Source organism: Chelon labrosus (genome assembly GCF_963514085.1).
Source record: "Chelon labrosus genome assembly, chromosome: 10".
Taxonomy (NCBI): Eukaryota; Metazoa; Chordata; class Actinopteri; order Mugiliformes; family Mugilidae; genus Chelon; species Chelon labrosus.
This window is the reverse complement of record NC_140360.1, coordinates 27,022,499-27,042,762: the sequence shown is the minus strand read 5'-3', so window position 1 is coordinate 27,042,762 and position 20,264 is coordinate 27,022,499. Positions and strand designations below refer to the sequence as shown.

General features: G+C 40.6%; 1 protein-coding gene across 1 annotated transcript; it reads right to left on the bottom strand.

Moving 5' to 3' along the window:
* Positions 1 to 1,934: 1,934 nt before the first annotated feature.
* LOC311494167 (SCAN domain-containing protein 3-like) lies at positions 1,935 to 3,809 on the bottom strand (the record flags this gene model as incomplete). The annotated part of the gene is made up of 1 exon (XM_084553077.1): positions 1,935 to 3,809. The coding sequence occupies one exon, from the start codon at positions 3,807 to 3,809 to the stop codon at positions 1,935 to 1,937; it is 1,875 nt and encodes a 624-aa protein (XP_084409203.1).
* Positions 3,810 to 20,264: the final 16,455 nt, after the last annotated feature.

The following is a 20,264-nucleotide window of genomic DNA, read 5'->3' as shown; positions in this document are numbered from 1 at the left end:
ATATTTTTAACATTTTTTGTACAAACGGTTTTTACTTGACAAAATTAACAATCTAAATGGATTATTATTTTATTATTTATTTTAGTGTGACAGTGAAGAAACATTTACATCCCGCTCTGTAAACCAGGGCGCGATCAGCGGCAGCTTTGCGCATGCGTCATTCGTTTGCAGTCTGGACGCGGTGGCGTGGTTCTCCCTCTCTGCTCTGACCGCTGCTGCGCGGGGGCGGGGCTACTGTGAGACTGACCGCCTGTGAGTGCTTTGGGACGGGAGCACGAGCACCCGCTGCTTGTTGAGGACATAGACATATATACATATATATACATATGTATATGTATATATGTCTATGGTTGAGGACACTGGTAATGAACGCTAGTTGGTGCTCCAGTATAATCGGTCCGCCGAAACTCATCCAGTGAGAAACGTTCCGCGGTGCAAAAATAAGTGTGATTAAAACGCGTTAAAAAAAATTAACGCGTTATTTCTGTGTAATTAATTAATCTTAATTAACGCGTTAAAGTCCCGGCCCTAATATATATATATATATATGTATGTGAAATATGCAGTATGCCTTATCTAGATGCAGGTATGACTTCCTTCCTTTCCCTCTATCCATCTCCCCTTCCCTCCTCCTCCATCTTCTTGTGAGTATCTCTGGTCTGGAATTGTGTGTTTCTGGCGTGTGGAGCTCCGTACTACATCTGTTGCCGTGCTCTCATCAACCTGTCCAGTCTTCATGGCCTGCAGTGATCCACTCCTAGCTGATCATTCTCCAACCTGCCTATGATACATCTTATACTCAATCATTAAAGCAGCTAACTCACCTGTGATAGAACAACTGCTGTCACTAACAGAATTATTTATATTCATTATCAAGCTGTCATCATCACCATCACCATCAGATTCTACATGTACGCTTTAGTCAGATGTATGTATCTATGACAGATGTGTGTTTATCTCGTTCCTCCTACATTCTCTCTTCTCTCTTTTTTTCTGTCTCTACCTGGCTGGCATTAGGCGGTTCCACCTCCCTGATGGGCTCCACCATATGAGCTGGGTTCTGCTCAAGGGTTCTGTATCATCACATTTGTACTTGCTCTGAGGTTTTCAGGCTATGGGCTCTGTGAAGCATCTTGTATGTGTGGCAATTTGAAAAATTTGAATACATGTATTAAGTATATATACTGTACAGCATAGGTCGGCAATAGGCGGCCCGCGGGCCAGATGTGGCCCGCAAGCAAAGACATCTGGCCCGTGAGATTGTTTGAACTAGAGAAAGAAAATAAAAATATAAAATATACTTTTTAAAAATTGGACTGCCAGTCTCAAAAATGCTCTTTATTTGGAAACTTCATTTTCCAGAACAGAAAAATTTCCTCAATCTAAATGCGTATTTGTTTAACTGGATACGAGAGTGAATACGCACATCAGCGAGGTGCAGCGCGAACGCTCAACATGCAAAAACAAATGAAGTCAGTGGACAGTGCCTGGTGCTGAAACTCCAAACTCGTCTCTAAAACACAAGTTGTCATTCAAACAACGGACAGGCTTCATATTATTGTGAAAATTAAAACACGACTTTCTTCAAACAAGCCAGACATCAAACATAGGCATTTACGTACATAGAACTGTGAAAAGTAAAACACGAATTTCAAACGTAGCGTGCGTGTTATTTAGGCTAGGCCTTTCTATGACTGTGGTGGCACCAAAAATGTAAACTTATAACAATGCATTGCACTGTCAAATCGGAGCAAATCAGAGCAAAAAATCTGAATCCACTCGACCATGGGCTGGAGTGCTCGGCCCCTGAAACGACAGAGCAGACGTGCTACATTTACTGTAGGCCTGAATTATGCCTAGCCTACAACGAGACATTCATTAAAAATAGGCTACAGTTCAGATTTTAGACACAATAGCTGGTTTAGATTACTCACCTAGTGTGAAAAGTGGCATCTCCCGCTGGCCACTATTTTCTGGATATCTGGTGAAATAGACGTCACTTTAATCCTCAGGCAGTTCTCGAGATTTTGGTGAGTCAGTCTATTCCTCTCGTGCGTTTTTATTGCATTCATAGCTGAGAAGGACGACTCACATACGTAGGTGGAAGGGAACATTGTCAGAATGTAAAGTGCGACTTTCTTGAGGTTGCTGTATTCCTCGGAGCATAGTAGGCCAATCCAAAAGGCACTCACGGACTCCGCACTTCTGAGCGCATCTCGCACAACTGAGGTGGTTTGGAAGTCAATAATTTCCATTTCCAGCGCAGCCTGATCTAAAGAGGGGATAATTTCTTTGGCCAGGGAAGAGAAGTTGTCGGCTGGTTTTACTGCAGGGTCACGTATAAAGTCAATGATGTCTTTTGGGATGGAGTAGTCATCAAACCGAGAAGTGAAGTTGGCTCGTAGCCTCTTGATGAAGTCAACCATCAGCTCCGTCACTTCTCCTGCTGTCTTCTTCAGTGTGCTGAAATGTAGGAGCCTGCCGGCAGATATGTCTGCCTCAAGTATCTCAAGCTTCCTCGTGAATGACTCCAGTTTTTCAACCATGTCCACGATGGTTTTGTCTCTCCCCTGTAGCTGAAGGTTAAGCAGGTTTAGGTGGCCAAATATGTCAGATAAAAACGCTACATTGGACATGAACTTTTCATCTTCCAGCAGGATAAGATGGTCAGCTGCTGCCTTGCTCTTGCTCATTCCAAGGAACGCTTTGATCTCATTCAGTAGCGCACAGAAGCGATCCAGTGCTTTCCCCTTGCTTAACCAGCGCACATCATTGTGAAGCAGCAAGTCATCGTGGGCGGCATCTGCTGACTCAGCCACAAGTTGTCGGAAAAGCCTATGCTGGGTGCTTGATGTACCTCTGACAAAATTAATGACTTTCATCACTTTGTCCATAACATTCTTTAGCTCGCCATTCAGTCTGGCACAGAGGACACTTTGGTGGATGAGGCAGTGCAGCCCGTGCATTTGGGGGGCGAGTTCTTTCAGCCTGCTCACCAGACCTCTGTGCTTTCCCACCATAGCAGGAGCCCCGTCTGTCACGATTAGGTTAACCCTCTCAAATGATAATGAATGCAACTGAAACAACTCTTCCAGTTTCGCAAATATAGCATCTCCAGTGGTGTGCCCTTCTAATGGAATTAGAGACAGCAGCTCTTCCTTGAAATCCTTCTCATCAAAGTATCTCACATAAACGCACAACTGGGCTACATCTGTGTTGTCAGTGCTCTCATCAATGGCTAAGGAAAAGTAGTTTGCGTGACTGACACCGTCGACAATTGCACCCTGCACCGCATCAGACAGCGCTTCTATGCGGCGGGCAGCGGACCTCGCAGAGAGCGACATCTGTTTCACTGACGCGATCACATCATCCATCGACTTGTTGGTATCAAGTTCCTCCAAAACTGTCACCATCATCTCCTTGAAGACCTCTGCGTCAGTGAATGGCTTGGCGTGCTTTGCGAGCACCCAGGACGCTTTCAGAGATGCACTAGTTACCTTCTGTTGGGATGTGAGGCCTCGCACCAGGATCCTGTTGCTGTGTGCATAAGCACCTTTCAGGGCTTCGATTTTGCGCTTTCGTGCCTCTGTCTTCTGAGGGAATGCAACCTTGAAATTAGCATGCTTCGTTTCGTGGTGCCGTCTAATATTGTACTCTTTGCATGCAGAGACACCCTCGTTACAGATCAGGCATGTGGGCTTTGCATTAACAAAACTGGGGAGGATGAAGGCATAGTTCTCTGTCCATTCATCATGAAAGATCCTGTTCTCGCTGTCAACTTTTCTCTTGCGATGTTTTGATAGTGCCATTTTTTCGGACAGCTAACAGCAACAAGTGGAAATGTTTTTTTTTTTTTTTTTTTTTTTTTTTTTTTTAACAAACAGGCATATAATTAATAGCGCCCCCAATGGTCAGTCCACAAATTTAACCTACATCAGCCCGCTTGAATGTCTCAGTGCGTCTGCTCCGTCATTTCAAGATCGCCTATCATTTTCATTATCACCCCTCCTCCCCTATTAATTCATTATATTAGCCATTGTTTTGGTTGTGGCCCGCCATGTAATGGCTTGGAAAATATTTGGCCCGAGGCCAAACTTAATTGCCGACCCCTGCTGTACAGTGACACATTTTGGTCAGTGGCTGTATGGGAGAAGGACAGTTTTATTCATTAATTCATTTTCTACATATGCATGACTCCTGACCAAAACAGGTCAGCAATAGTTTAAAAGCACACTATAGAAGTAAATTAAGAAAAATCTACAAAGGTTAGACTTTCTTTGTAAAAACAAAAAATCAAAAGCATACAAGATTCAATGGAAACAAAGTAAAAAAAAGAGTAATGATATACAGCCAGCAGCATTCTGACCTAATGACTTAGGTTGTGTAAATCAGGTCATAGAAATATGTGAATATTTCACAGAAAGCCAAATGTAACACAGTCACATCCTATTCTCATATTTCGCAGGGGTTTGGGGCTGAGCCACTGGTCATAAAAGGAGCACTTTTGCATTATACAAACTTCATTAGCATACATTCCAAACACACTCTCACACACTCTGCATAGCTTTGTAAAATCATCCTCTCACAGGGCATTGTGTAGGATATTCTACACCTTTTAAAATGTCTCGTTAGGGCACCACCTCCCTTTATCGTAGGAAGAACACGGTTTAAATCAATTTATCAGTCTCAGTTCAATAATTTGCATATCTGAAGGAGTGAATCCTTTTCTACAATTTGTACCATTCATTCTCTGCCGTAAAACAACATCACAAACAACTTCTTAAGTGTGAACAAATATTTATTTAATAAAGTGACAACTATAAATGAGGGACTAATAGAATATAGGAGTGTAATGAAATAAAACGAATATGATAAGGTATGAAATAATTAATTTCTGGAGCGATGGTGAGAGATGGAGATAGTTTATGGCCTAAACTAACGGGAACGGATTTGATATCTAATCTAATCAATCTTCTCTAAAAGATGTTAGTAGGGAGTTTCAAAGTAGTGACACCAACTCTTTGTCTTAAGCGGTAGGAACGATTCAGCCTACTTTTGTAGAGTCTTCTCGGCGTCGGTGATGGCGGAGCGTCGGTGTGACGAGGTGGTGACGAAACGGCCAAAGGCAGTAGATGACACTTTGCAATGTCTTTGTGTTTGAAGAAAGAAGCCGGATCGTCACGTCTTCTCGGCGTCGTTGCTATGGCAACAGCTTCTTGGTTTCTTGATCCGTCGAAGAGATTGGGTCTTTCTCTGATATCCCAGCTGACTACGCTGGCTAACTTATAAACGATGTTTGTTCTCTTAATTAGTACTTTGGTTCGTAGAGTATAAAAATGAATAAAACTAGAAAAATATTTAAGTCACTATAAAAATTGTACGTTGGGAAAAACTTCCGACGAGAAACAAACAGAGCTTGAAAAGGACCGGATGGTCAATATTCAAGTTGTTCTTAAAACAAAGTTACTAAGTATAAACGTGACTAAGTACGTAAAGAAGAAGACTAAAATCAAAGTAAATCGGAAACGGAAAGTGGAAAGTTAAAAGTGCGCAGAAAGTTAAAGAAAAGTGCGGAGAAGAGGGAACGTGTTTGGATCGGGTTTCTAAAATAACAGTTCCGATAGTTATGATTTAAACCAATCGCTACTATTAGTATAAGAACATATCTAAGGTTCTACATGCTTTAACTTCAACAATGATTAAAAGAAATAAATTAAAGATAGCCACTTGATGGCAATGTTGATCCAAGCTTACTGTGACAAATTATATGAATTTGGGCTAGCTTTATCGTACAAGGATCAAAATGGTCTCATTGTGATCCTAAGCCCTTCCTGAACAACAATATATAACTTACCAGGTTATTACAATTTCGATAGTCATGTTATCAAACTTAGGCTCTTTTTAGAGAGGAGAATGCAGATCAGAGTCTGGTTCTGGGGAAAGAAAGTTATTTACGATCTGCTTATCTGTGTTTCCACTCTCTTGGTCACTCTGGGAGAGGAGGAGCAAGAAGGAAGTGTTTGGTATGTTTGTATGTGTGTGTGTTTCTCTGAAAAGAAGAATTAATGAATACAGATTTAAAACATAATTGAACATAACATTAAGGTTTCTAGACTTTGTCCATACAAAGTAGAAGAGTCAATTCATTCTTTGTAGTTCCTGATATCGTGTTGATGTTTTTTCGATTCAGGACTAATTAGTCCAGAAACAAGAGTGGGAAATTCCACAAAAGTGTAAATCTGTCTTTTTGGCTCAGATGACGTCCTCAGCATCTGGGAGATCCGATAGTGTGGGTCTGTTCAGTGTTTGGACATGGCACCTTTATGGCTAAGGTGTAAAATGTTGATCTGTTAGAAGAGTTCTTCTGCAAAACAGCTTCGTAAATTTAAATTCCAGAGAGGGGGAGAACAGAGAGGATACAGGACCCTGCAATTGTTACAGTCTGATATTTTACAATAATTTCAACTGTCGTCCAGCAGCAGAGGAATTCTCCTTGTTCTTTACGGAGCGCACAGTCTGCACTCAAACACACATGCATTCTCAATAATTCAATGTGCTCCCAAGAGACGCCGGCACAGGAATGATCTACTATGTGGCCCGTATTGGGGATAGCACTTAGACCTCATCCCAGATATTGTTTGTTTGGTGCATAGTCAATATAGTGGCAGCTCTATCTCTATGATTGATAAGGGTCCCAGTAAAGGCCGCTGCTTTCAATTAGAGAAGAATACCTCCCACTGATTTATGTTGTCACGCAAGGAACTCATTTCCCCATAATCCTTTCTTTTTAACCATGTTTACAGTTTGACTCCATTCTCCCAGACCAGAAGCTCCTGTCAATAATCCCCCTCCTTCCTTTCCCAGCATTCCTTCATTAAATGTTAGAAGAGTCAGTAGCTGCTATGCTCCTGGGAGGCGAATTAAGTGTTGAACACACTTCTTTATTTAATGTATTTGCACATTTGTGCCAAACACGACTCACTATTCTGGGTGGGTTTGTGTGGTCGTGGGCTGACACGCACGTTCCACTTGGCTGAGAGCCACAAGGGACACCAGTGAACAGCTGTTACTGGAGCAGTGGGTACTCCCAGAAAAGCACGCAGAGTTACCAGTGCTACACTGTGTGTGTGTATACGTTATCAGCCCGGAAGCCATATGGACTCTTACATTTATTTATTATTCCCATGGTCCTGTTATTTTTTTCCTGTCATTAGTAAACCCTGCAGCATCTTCTGCATTGTCTCTCCACAACACTGTTATTGTGTCACCATAATATGAAATTACTTAGAGGAAACGTTGCTCTGATAATGACAACATTGTTTTCAGTGTGTTCTTTTTTCTTTTGAAAATTGAGCAATCACCTGAGTGAAAGTAATTCCTAATTGACTGGAAAATGTTAAACTCTGTCCCCTTAAGCTCTTAGAGGGGGTACCTCTTTCAGCCAAATCCATATTAAAATAGAGAGAAATTACAGCACCAAGGGTAAATTGGTTGTATATTTGATTCTTTATGGATTTCAGAGAGAGACTGCAGGAAAACAGGAATTGTAAATGCATTTTAGTACACTGATGTGTGTCTCCCCTTGGCATCCGTTGATGATGGATGTGTAGCAGCCAAAGTGCTGCAGATAACTGACACATGACCGAGGTCAGTTACAGACTGGAGGGCCACCAGTGGCCAAACTGCTGACTGGATTTTCGAAACCTCACACCTTCACATTGTCCCACTGAACCTCAAAGGACTCACTGACCAGCGTAAAGTCCACATGTTAAAAGTTAAAAGCATGCAGCATCTTTGTGGTGTTACTGTCATCCAACTGTGGACCAACTGTGGTCTCTGAAGACATCGTGACGAAGGATTGCAACAAATTCCTTGTTAAAATGCCTCATCCTCTGATTACCATTGCTGCATGTATCATCATTATATTTGATCAGTTGAACTGTCAAGTGTTTGATTGCCTTTATTATGAATCATGATATAGATGGATTTGAAATCTTTGTAAAGTAAACATTATGAAAACTAGAGAAACATTTATCTTAAATGTGCTATTTAGTGCTGAACTGAACACAGATCAATGTAAAAAGAAAAAAAAGAGAAATGTGTTGGTCCATTTCTACGCTCACACAAGCTCTACAATAAGTGAAGTTTGTGTGTTTCCAATAATGTACATGAACTATGACAACATTTCTATGTATTCTCTTATAAACAGCCTCACCAAGTTCACCAAGACTAAGACACTTAGGCTAGTGATACTGAAGCTTTACTTACGTTAGGTAAAGTGAGCTAAATGCTAAGCAAGCAAGCAGATTTGCACTGTTAAGTTTCACTCTGCTAACAAAATAAGTGCTGCTGCGAGTTCACGATCACTTTCCAGACAAGACGCAGTTCCTCTCCAACAATGCGGTAAGGTTTGAAGGTATTTGTTCAAACCATAGACTGTATAAAGATGGATGAAGGAACAGCTCCTCAAAAGTGAAGCCAAAAGAAGTAGAGCTACCCCTTGTGGCTGGCTGCAGTATAGGTCATAAGCTCCACCTCCTCCATGTTAGTGGATGGGACTTGGGCCAAATTAAAACACTAAAATACATGTCAAATAATTTTTTTTTTCAAAACTGGTTTCTGTCATTTTAGGTAGTTAATATAATGATGATCGATACACAAGTGTCCATTTTTCTGATAAGTTTTGTTTTAGCTAGTTATTTGATGGTATAGAAACAGGATGTGACATCATGACCACTACAAGTTGCCATGCAATGAAGGAATACAGTTAATGGTTCATAGTAAAAGTGTCGAAGAAACAAACTGGTCACAAAAGCTAGTTCAGTTTGTTGGGAGTAAGAACGTCGTCCATTCAGTTGCTGAAGTGATAAGTAGAGGTCCAACAGCTGCATGGCTCCTGCAGAGATATCTATCATTACAAAATGTTTCTACCTACTGTAAAACATGAAATTTATTTTAATATTATGTGCATTTCGGATTAAAAGAACACTCATTAAGGTGATGCATGTGGTTTTGTCTATGTTGCTGTGCCATTTCTACTCAGTTGCACCACTAGCCCAGTTTGAATGCTGCTGGTTCTGTAACGGACAAGAATGTCACTCCTTCACTGCCTCAGCATGCTGTAATTATGAGAAAGGACCGCTTTAATTTCCTGCACTGTGTATGATGTGCACTGTGAATCATACTGTATATTGTCTTATTGGAGTTTCATTATTATGCGCTTGTAATATTCTAGAGCTCATTTCTCTCTTTATAAAGTTTTGACTCTTATGTCTCAAATTTAAAATTGTAAAGAGAGGCTAGCATCAAACTTGACGGGAAAAAAAAAAGAGTGGTTGTTTATGAGATTTCCCCTGCCGATGGAATAACAGTTGCCCTCAGGTGGTGTGTAAGCGTTACACAACAAACAATATAGGGCAGTGTGGGATGGAAAAGACTGGAGACACGAAAGCATGAGAAAACAGAGAAATGCTCTTTACGATACATGCAGACGTTGCTTTAGCTTCACAAAACTGAAGGACAAATATGGAGTAAGGATTGAAAATATTATTTCTGAGTACAGATTAATATTTTCAGGTTATGCAAGTGACGTGCAGAGCTGTTAAATGTGCTCTTTAAAAATTTGCAGCATTTTAAGAAACACACAAGGTGTTGCAACATTTCATTTTTACAAGTGAGTCATTCTCGTCCTCATCTCAGAGCCACAATCAATGAAAGGCAGGCTAAGAGGTGGGAAGTGTCCATGTTTTATTCACTCTCACAGAGTGATATCAAGCCTCGTTGGAAACCCCCGTCCTCGTCCCAGGGGCAGACTGTTGTCGTGTGCTAATGGATTTTGCAACAAGGGCGCATCTCTGGGCGGTTTGAAGATGCAATTATGCCGGTAATGGCAGTGCCACGGTAAAATGAAAGCATCAGCAGGAGCACAAATGATCATATACAAGATCCCAGCAGTGTGCAGCCTGACAAGTTTAATCGTGTGTCTCTAATCCCAACCTCAAATAACATTCTCTGTACACTGCTGGAGACATAGACTGCATTGTCTTGATGACAAAAACAGATCATCATTTTAAAATTATCATCATTTCCAACATCACAACTTGATTCTGCGTAGTTGATTATGACGAGGTGGGTGGAGAAGGAAATTCTTTTTTATTGCACTGAAAGCCTATAATTCATGTAACAATGCATTTTCCCAACTTATTTGGGATAAATGTTTTGAGAAAGAGGCTTTTACTGTAAGATTATTGTTCTCACTATATTCACTTCTTGTCTAGAGTGTAGCCTGAGCTGCAAAATACATTTGTAGCTGTGGCTCAGTAGGTAGAGCGGGCTATCCACGAACCAAAGGGTTAGCAGTTTGATCCCCAGAATGTGGCACATGCCGAAGTGTCCTTGAGCAAGACACTGAACCCCCAGTTGCTCCCAGTGTGTGGCATTGAATGGGTAGATGCGTCTGTGACTGTAAAGTGCTTTGAGTACTAACAGGTAGAAAAGCAGTATATAAAAGCAAGGCCATTTAAGACAGAACAAACAAAAAAAGATTTTTGAAAGAATATTTTGTATTAAAGACTGAATAATACAGATAACAGTGACATCTTTAATATGAAGTTGTATTATCTGGCCAACCCCAGATAATGCTGGTCTCCTCTCTAAACCTGTGTTCACAATATAAGCAGTCATTCTAGCGATTCTTTTTTATTTGCCTCATCATTGAATAATAAGCATAACTTTTAAAATTCATCTTTCAATATTTTTTGAATTCATAAACCATTTCGGATTGTAACTTTTACCTGATGATACTATTCAGCGCACACATTAAGATGTGTTCAGTGTAGTTCACTATTTTCTCACAATTAGCATACATAATGTGGAGTAGGATTTCACTTCAAAGGCTTTGAATGCAGCCGTACTATTTATCTACAAAAGGTTGTGAGTGGTTGCCCACTTAGAGCGTAGCATTAATGGAAATCACGTTGTTTTGTTTCATAGGTTAAAATGTGCAGAAATAAACTGCTTTCAGCTTGTAAATGTACTGGAAAGCAGCGTTGCCATAGTGGCCATGAGTAGAGTTTCTAGGTCTCTATCTGCTCCAGAAAGTCTTTACTGAGTTGTCTGAAAAACAGCAGATGAAGACACAACGACTCCCAAACACTGACCAACTGCCAACAATCAGACAAAACTCACTTTAAAGGAACAGTATGTAAGAAATGTATTTCAATTAATCATAAAATGGCCCTGATATGTCACTAGACATGAAGAAATCATGTTCATTTCAAATACTTATATCACTGACAACAGTGGTCCGGCCAGGATATTGTCATTTTAAAGTGAGAGTTGCAGCCCTCAACTTTTGTTATTGTTGTCATTTTGTGTTTTGGTCTGAGGCGCCACCCTCCACCTATCTACCAATCACGAAGTCAGTAGAGTTTCGTCTTCCGGGTTGCCAGCTCTGCTCTAGTTACCGCAGCTGCAGCTACGAACGTGTCGGATAAAACATGTATAATGTTACGAAACCTAAGACCTCGTTATGAATCCGAACTACGTCGTGACAAAGTCCGAAATAAAACAAGGATTTGTATAGGAGATGCCTTTGAAAGATGGAGACGGCTGAAAACGGAGAAGAATTTGAAGACAGACGCCAACGTTGCTAATTTTCTCCTGACTAACTTACTTGTACATAATGTAAATGGACATTTAAAATATTCACGACAGTCGAACAAAGTTATGCATGTTCGTGCAAAGTAACGTTACGTTAGCGCATACAGAGGAGGTGGCTCATCGAATTGAAAAGGTAAGGAATTGTTTGGGAAATAAAAACGGCATTGCTAACATTAGCAATGCATTATGAGCCCGTTTCTCTGTCATTATGCTGAAACGCCGAGGAAAACAACATTAGCACGTCGATTATGGCAATGTGAAACGTAATTGAGACTATTGAGTAGCCTAACGTTACCTCGGTAACCTGGCAACCTCGAGTCAGGGGGGAGGTTGGAGGGGATACACCGTTCTACAGTATTTTGAAAGTGATTGCAGTACCAGTTTTGGCCAGTTTTGGCCACAATCTTACATACTGTTCCTTTAATAGTCCAAATGCTGATCATGCTGTCTCCTTGTTTTGAGGTCAGCAGGATCTTCTCCGTTGAGATGCTCATGTGTGGCGGTTACACTTGCACTTCCCACACTTTTGATGACTTTTTTAAGTCTAATTAAGTCTAATTTTTAGCATGCCTGGCAGGAGGAGCTGAGAGGATTGGGGTCGAACATAAGCACTGTCAAAATCAGTGATTCCCTGCATGTTGACATATTTACATAATCAAATCATCAGTGTTAACAAATTGCTGGGGCTCTTGTTTTAATGATCACAAAGTCGCATGAAAGGAGACACATTTTATTTGCAGTTCTGCTCAGATTCTACAGGACATTTAGGAAATTGCAAGAATATGGAGCAAATACATTAACAAGAGACGGACCCAAAACCTTTTGAAATATCTTTGATTCTTAGAGAAATATCTATGACCAAACTGACGACTAAACATGGACAGTGATACACTGCACAACTTCAAGTCATTAGAAGGAAAATGAATTCAAACTCGCCAATAGGGTGTTGTATATCTTGGTTTCCAGGTCAGTGTCATCTCTTTAAATAACTATTTTGAACAAAGCTATATGGAAGAATGACCTTGGAAATTAAAAAAATAAATAAATAGACCTTAAGCCTTCAGTAATTGCATTCATCCTGGAGTACTTCCGGCCCATGGTGCTTTTGAAGTAGCGTTAGCTGTAGTGTTGCTCACCTTGTTTAATTAGTTTTGTGCTACCTCTAGCATGATTTTGTGACATACTTGATATACTGTTAGAAAAAGAAGATCAGTTCCCAAACACAGTCATTCCCTCTGCATTGATTTATTTAAAAAAAAAAAAAAGTGTTTCCAGTGCAGGGACAAACAGTCAAAAAGTGTCAAATGGAAATGTGCTTAAATATAGCTCATAGCTTGGCACATAATTACATGGCTGTCCACAGCTGTGTTGGAGGTGCATTCACGATCACATACAATCACTCATGTATATGAGATTCTCTCAGTTTCTAAAACAGACAGTAGTTATGTTTACATGGACAATATTTCTCCACCCTGGCTGTAATACATTCTGATTTGTGATTTCCATTTAAGGGTTTATATGGACACTAATTGAAATGATGTGTCATATGTAAAGTGCTTCTGCTTGCTGTGGAGAGTCAAATCTGTCTTTGTACATCTTTTCAAACACTTGTTTGAACAACTGGTTGTTTTTCTACCGCCATGCTTCTGTAGCTCCTGGAAAAAGAAACTCCAATGTGGAGAAAAAAAAAACACAAATATAATATCTATATAGTGCATCTGGAGGCCAGGTCAACACCTTGTGCTGTTCTTCATGTTTTTTGAGTTGTTCCTAAACTGTTTATTTGTGTGTGTGTCTGTGTCAGGCTGCATCCTGCTGGGGATGGCTGCTGCCATCAAGGAGTGTCATTGCTATGGGGTGGGGGTGTCTGGTCTGGTCTAGGTGGGTGCTACATGTCTAAGTAACATCCACATGAATGAATGCCAGGTCAAAAAGTTCCCCCTCAGAACAGAGAGAACTTCATGCATTGTCAAAGGTTTACACCAACCCTCTCAATAAGATTGAAAATTCCTTCTGATTTGGCTAGTCTGATCTCACTGGGGTAGTTACTTTTTTCATATTCAATATATGTGATTCTTTCAAAAAGTTCATAAATTATGGTCCTATTGAAATGGTGTATGTCTTGTATCAGCTAATCTTTACAGAACCACAGATACAGCAATGCTTTTTTGATAGATCCAGTCTGAACCAAATCAGACATGAGCTGTATCAGAAGAGGACCTGGTTCCAAGCAAATGTTAAAGCAAAACAGTTAACATAAACTTAAACAGAAAGAAACATTTTACCGATGGCTGTTGGTTGGGACCCAGTTTGACAAACTTATGTTTGAAAAGCAACTCAAAGTCAACCCAAAGAGTTGAGGGATAGATTGAAGAACTGGTTCTAAATTAAGTTTTTAATGCTTGAAAATCATGCTCATAAAGTATCAGTGATCACATATACAGCTTTAAAAAATAAAATAAAATAAAAAATAAAACATGTCAAGGTGTTAAGATACAAAATTATGAACAGTCTAAAAGAGACTACATCTGCTGAAAATACAGTGAGTTGACTAATTACGGTCTACTTATTTAGTCTTCCTCACAGTCTTCTTCACAAATGGTTGTTCCATGATCCACAAGTGAAACATGACATTAACAAATGCAACAACGATTTGTGTGTGTGCATACAAACATTATTGTGTTAATCTGAGTGGTCACAAATGTGTATTTCAGTTCACCCATAACAATTTGAACATGCACATACGAAGTAATTTCACAAATGCACACATAGCAGTCTAAATAAATAGCATTATTTTATGCAGCAGATTAAGTCCCTCCCCTAGGTGAGTTGAGTTGTTCCTAAACTGTTTATGGCTTATTTGAACCATATATTCATATCTACATGGCACTCTGTTGAGTTCAGTGTTGGTACTAAACGAGAAGTGACGAGTTATATCAGTGAAGATGTATTTTCCCTACAGGGATGATTCGTCTCACTCCGCCCAAAGCACAGATTACCCAGTTTCCCGGTGACATAAACGCACCATGCATTATTTTGTGGATCTGTGTGGCTCTGAGCAGCGTGAAAAAAACTCTCAAAACTCTGCGTGCGTGCACAGCGTGATCTGTGCGTATCTGCCGATCTGTATGCGCACGCTTTGACATCCATAAACACACGAAGCGAAAATGATGAGCTGTGGAGGTAGAACAATCAGATTTGTGAATTTGCAATAAAAATGATGTGCATAAAATTATAACATTTATTCAGACTGCTATGTAGTTGCTCGTGAATTAAAATACATATTTGTGACCACCCCAAACTCACACCCAAATCTTTGTACGCACACACAAATCACTGATGCATTTGTGACCATTTTTAGACTAATTTCACTCCACAGAGGAAAAGTCAGGGGAATTCCAGAATTCATTATGGTTGATTTTCTTCTTCTTCTTCTTCTGTACCCGCTTATTCCTGTTAAGGGTCGCGGGGTCTGCTGGAGCCTATCCTAGCTGTCATCAGGCGAAAGGCGGGGTACACCCTGGACAGGTCTCCAGTCTATCACAGGGCTAACACAGAGAGACAGACAACCATTCACACTCACATACACCTACAGCCAATTTAGAATCACCAATGAACCTAACGAGCATGTCTCTGGACAGTTGGTTGATTTTCTGAGCTACAAAATATTGTGCTTTTGGTATAACAGAAGCTATTTCACTGAATGAGTGAAAACTTAAGGAAAAGTGTGGCCAAATAACCAAAATGTGGAGCTGGGAACCACAGTAAGGCATTGTGTAACAGCTCACAGCGGACTGAATGCACCCAGAGAAGTGTTATTACCGTAAATGGAGAGCAGCCAGGGAGTCTTTGATTGTCACCGCTACTACGCTACTTAACTGCTGGTACAAAAGATGACGGCTCCATTCTGAAAAATACAATGTACCTTTGCTGTTTTGTTTTGTTTTGTTTTCCAATTTTCTAATGATACCATAACAAACACACAGTTTGTCAAAAGCCAAGTGGTAAAATTCAGTGTAGGAGGAAAATGATTTGTCTTTTGGAAACTTCTACTGTTGTTCGTACGCAATATTCCTTTAAATAGGTGAGGAGTTGAGATGCAGATAATCGAGCGTCTGCTTGTCAGAATCTAGTGATGAAAGCAAAATGAGGTTTGAAGGGTGACTGATGCCAGCTTTTTTTGTCAATTGCAGGTTGCATATACGACATTATTCAGGCTCTTTGAAATTGACCAGTTTCAATACAAGAAATGCCACAGACACTGAATTCTAGTCATTTTACCTTTGCAGAGATGACATTCAAATTACTTCCATCTCCAGGCGAAAGCCCGGTTTTACACCCTTACCACTGACTATACAATTACTGTCAACGCTGCAGTCAGAGCAGTGAAAAGTGCTGGAATACAAGCTGTTCTTGTCCTCATCCACTGAATGTAAAGTAACAACTGAGAAGGAACTGTCAGTGAAACATGAGGCCTCACAAAGCAAACATGTGGGGATGTAATTTCATAAAGTCCGTTGACTGAAACGTAGCCAAGCATGCAAGAATTGGCTGTGTACAGCCTCAAGCAAAGCTGCATGTGAAGAGGTAGTACTTTCTGTATATTTATTCTACTAATTTTAGTGAATTTCAGAGGCAAACTTATAGTTTCTGATGTGTGTGCTGTGTCATTTCGAAAGCTTCTTTATTGTGACACAACAACTATTTTCTAGAAAGAGCAGTGGACCTTATTATTTTCATATTTTTAAGGAAAATCAAGTTGGTTAATGTGTATTCAGCAATCACAAAGCCCTTTTCTTTCTATTCATTTTTGTATAATGAAAAACAGCCTGCATCAATGATATGACAAAATGATATGTCTTTCAAAAGTTACAATACTGGTGCTTCCTTGCAACTGATACACATAAAAGCAGATTTTATGATCTGGACAAAAATGAATGGAAATCAATGTTTGAGGATAAAGAACAAAACCACTGTGAAGTTCAGGAAGAGAAGAGTCTCTATTTGTGATGACAAACTGAAGCTACAACCTCTAGGGCTGAACACGAAGGAACTTAAAACTAAAGTTCCACAAATTTAGGAATTTAGAAACTTAAGGCTCTAAAGGACAGTCAGTCCCAATCCATGCTGAATTCTCCAACTTTCCAGCAGAATTAAAAACATTTTATGCAGTCTTACTATATAGCTAGACCATTCAAATTACACTAAGGCTTAAAGTTATGCATATTTAAGGGAATGGCTGCTTTAAAGTGTCCTCACAGGTTACTAGCTTTCTGGCTAGGCATCACCCGCCCACCTCACCACCACTCATCTCCATCTGTTTGTCATTCATTCATCTTCTGTAACCGCTTGTCCTATGAAGGGCTGCAGGGTGGCTGGAGCCTATCCCAGCTGTCATCGGGCGAGAGACAGGGTACACCCTGGACAGGTCTATCGCAGGGCTAACACAGAGAGAGAGACAACCACGAGCATGTCTTTGGACAGGCAGAGTCCAGCACTTCCAAGATGGAAACAGCTGGGGCCACCAACCCTGTCAGTGACGTCATATATGGTTTGCCTGTCTTTATATACAGTCAGTGAACAAAACCAATTCACCAATTCAGTTCCAATCCATGGGCCGACTGGGCCTTCATCATTACATATGATAAAGAAAAACAGAATACCTTATTCATTCACAATTCACAGTTGTTATGTTCACAATGCTTAAATTTAGCATTAATGGGTCTGACAGTTGTCCTAAATTTCAGAAACTGCTATGGTCAATTCACCAAAGCTTTGGACCCATCAATTGTGACCCGAAAGTCATGCTGATCTAAAATACATTCACAGTGCAACATGTACACATTACTTTCAAAAATGAAAAATAAACACTGACAATGACAAAGACTTTTGTTAAACAGTCATTAGGATAAACGTCTGGGATGATCCTGCTCCTGTGGCAGTTTAACCTACATGATATGTAATGATGTCTGTAAGATAAGATAAGAAAAGATAATCCTTTAATTTATCCCACACCGGGGAAAAAACAGCTGCAGTGTTGCAGAAGTTACAGTTTTAAGGACAGTGCACACAGCAGAAGGAAAAGCAAACATAAGAATAAATACAAAAATAGCCAATTAATAACAGTAGTTTCATGTTTGTGGTCTACTGGGAGCAGGTGTGGTTGTACAGCTTCACAGCACAAGGAAGGAAGGACCTCCGGTAACAATCCTTCACGCAGCACGGGTGATGCAGTCGGCTGCAGAAGGAGCTGCTCAGTGTTGATACAGCGCTATGGAGGGGATGGGACTGGTTTTCCATCAGCGATGACAGCTTTGCTACCATCCTGTGATCACCCATCTCCTTCACAGGCTCAAGAGGGCAGCCCAGAACAGAGCCAGCCTTCATCATCAGTCTGTTTAGTCTCTTTTTGTCTGCTGCAGCGGCTCCAGCAGATCACTCCATAGGAGATGGCTGATGCAACCACAGAGTCATAGAAGGTCCTCAGTAGTGCTCCCTGCACTATGAAGGAAGTAAGTATCCTTAGCAGGTAGTCTGCTCTGGCCTTCCATATAAAGTCCACTATCTCTATGTCCTTTCCCTGGATGTTCACCAGTGTGTGGTGTAATAACTGTTAGTAAATCAACATCTTGATCTAACCCAAGTATGGTGTGATCAGGGCGAAAGTAAAAAATAAAAAGAAATTGCTTCATTTTGGCAAGACAGTGGCAGTACCTGAGGCTGCCTACAGGCCAGGTCTGCTCCACTGGAGTTCCCCCAGGGCTTCTTCCCACCACCTGTTCTCCCAGCTGTGATGGAGCAGCTCCAGAAAGTTCTTTAGTGTTTTGCCATCCACAACGAAGGTAAAAGAACTTTAGTCTAGCTCTATTTGTTTCTGCAACTCAAGAGACAAGACTGAAAGTTATAGAGAATAAAAAAAGAATTGTCTGGGGGCTTATCAGAAGATTATAGATGCCTCTGTATTTTGACAGGCACACAGTTCAGAGCAGATACCATAGATATCTCCACAACATCTGGGATTGAATTGTGTGACGTCAGTGATAGAAACTTTTGAGATCTTACCCGCTTCCCTGCTGCCTCTGGTTATTGTGTCTCTCCAGCCACAGGCTCTTCTCCCACGGGTGCCGGTATAAGCCGTCCGTGGAAATCATACATAACAAACATCCTCTTTCATGTTTGTTTGTGTTCTCCAATTTGGATGCTTATCGCAGGTGGGATTGTGCCTCCACTGTGAAACACTGACATTTGACTTGACTAGCTCATTACAAGGAGGTACATGAATATTAAAGCATCGTCACAGCTCAGTGCTGGTGACTGGCAGCTCCATTTGGAATTTCCTATTCTGTCATAAATAGGATGGAGAAAGAGAGCATGACAGAGATCAATAACTTCTCCACGTGCATATTCTCTGAGCTTACTTTCATGAGACTGACAAACATGGGCCTCCATGATACACATTATACGCAGCAGGAATCCATTCTCATGTGTGTGAAAACACTGCTGGGACTGTGCTGCCAGTCGAGTTAGTCTATCAGCCCGGTTCTTTAGATTGAGTGTATCCGCTGACTCAGAATGCAGGCCATGTGAAATGCATAGGTTTTCACAAAAAGGCAACCAATAATGAGGTCGGTTTTGTGTAGATGAATGCTGTAGCACACCTATTTTTTTCTGCTGGTGTATGTTTGTTGTGATGAATTAACATACAAACTATGGTTTCTTTATTCTTTGTGTTGTTTAATTCCTGTTTTCCTTTGTAACATAACTTCTCTTGTGTGTGTTGTCTGTCTTTCGCCTCCTGTTTCCATATCCCTTTCTTGTGATTGTGTTGCTGCCTTCAAATGGGGTCGTGTTTACCATGTTCATGAAAAATATTACTGTACATATGGATGTTCCTCTCTCATAGTATTCACAACCTTGAAAAGTTCACGAGTTGTGACGTGTTGACATTTTCAGAAATGACTAAAATGGATGGTGATTTAGTCAGAAAAAGTTGATCTCCTTTGATTATGCCTTTGCACATTATGTTTACACGACTGTTCTGTGTTGTAACCACAAGCACTTGAGTTCCAAATGTAAGGAGCTCCACCCTCATTGGCATTACCTGTGTATCTATATCATTTCTCTGTGATGTCCTCCTACATGTTCCTAGCCTGTGTTTCCTCAAGTCTTCCGGGGTTTGTAGTTTAGCTGTTTATTATAATAATCTTTTTTTAACCTCATTTACAGCTTTGCCTTGTTCCTCACGGGTTTGCCTTTTTGTATTTTTTGTAAGCCTTCATTTGTTTTCTATATTTTGGAGATTACTGTTATGTATATATATATATATATATATATACACACACACACACGATGCCTCACAGCGAGAAGGTCCCGGGTTCGAATCCATGGGCCGACGCGGCCTTTCTGTGTGGAGTTTGCATGTTCTCCCTGTGTCTGCGTGGGTTCTCTCTGGGTTCTCTCCTCCCACCATCCAAAGACATGCTCATTAGGTAAATTGGTGATTCTAAATTGGCCGTAGGTGTGAATGTGAGTGTGAATGGTTGTCTGTCTCTCTGTGTTAGCCCTGTGATGGACTGGAGACCTGTCCAGGGTGTACCCCCGCC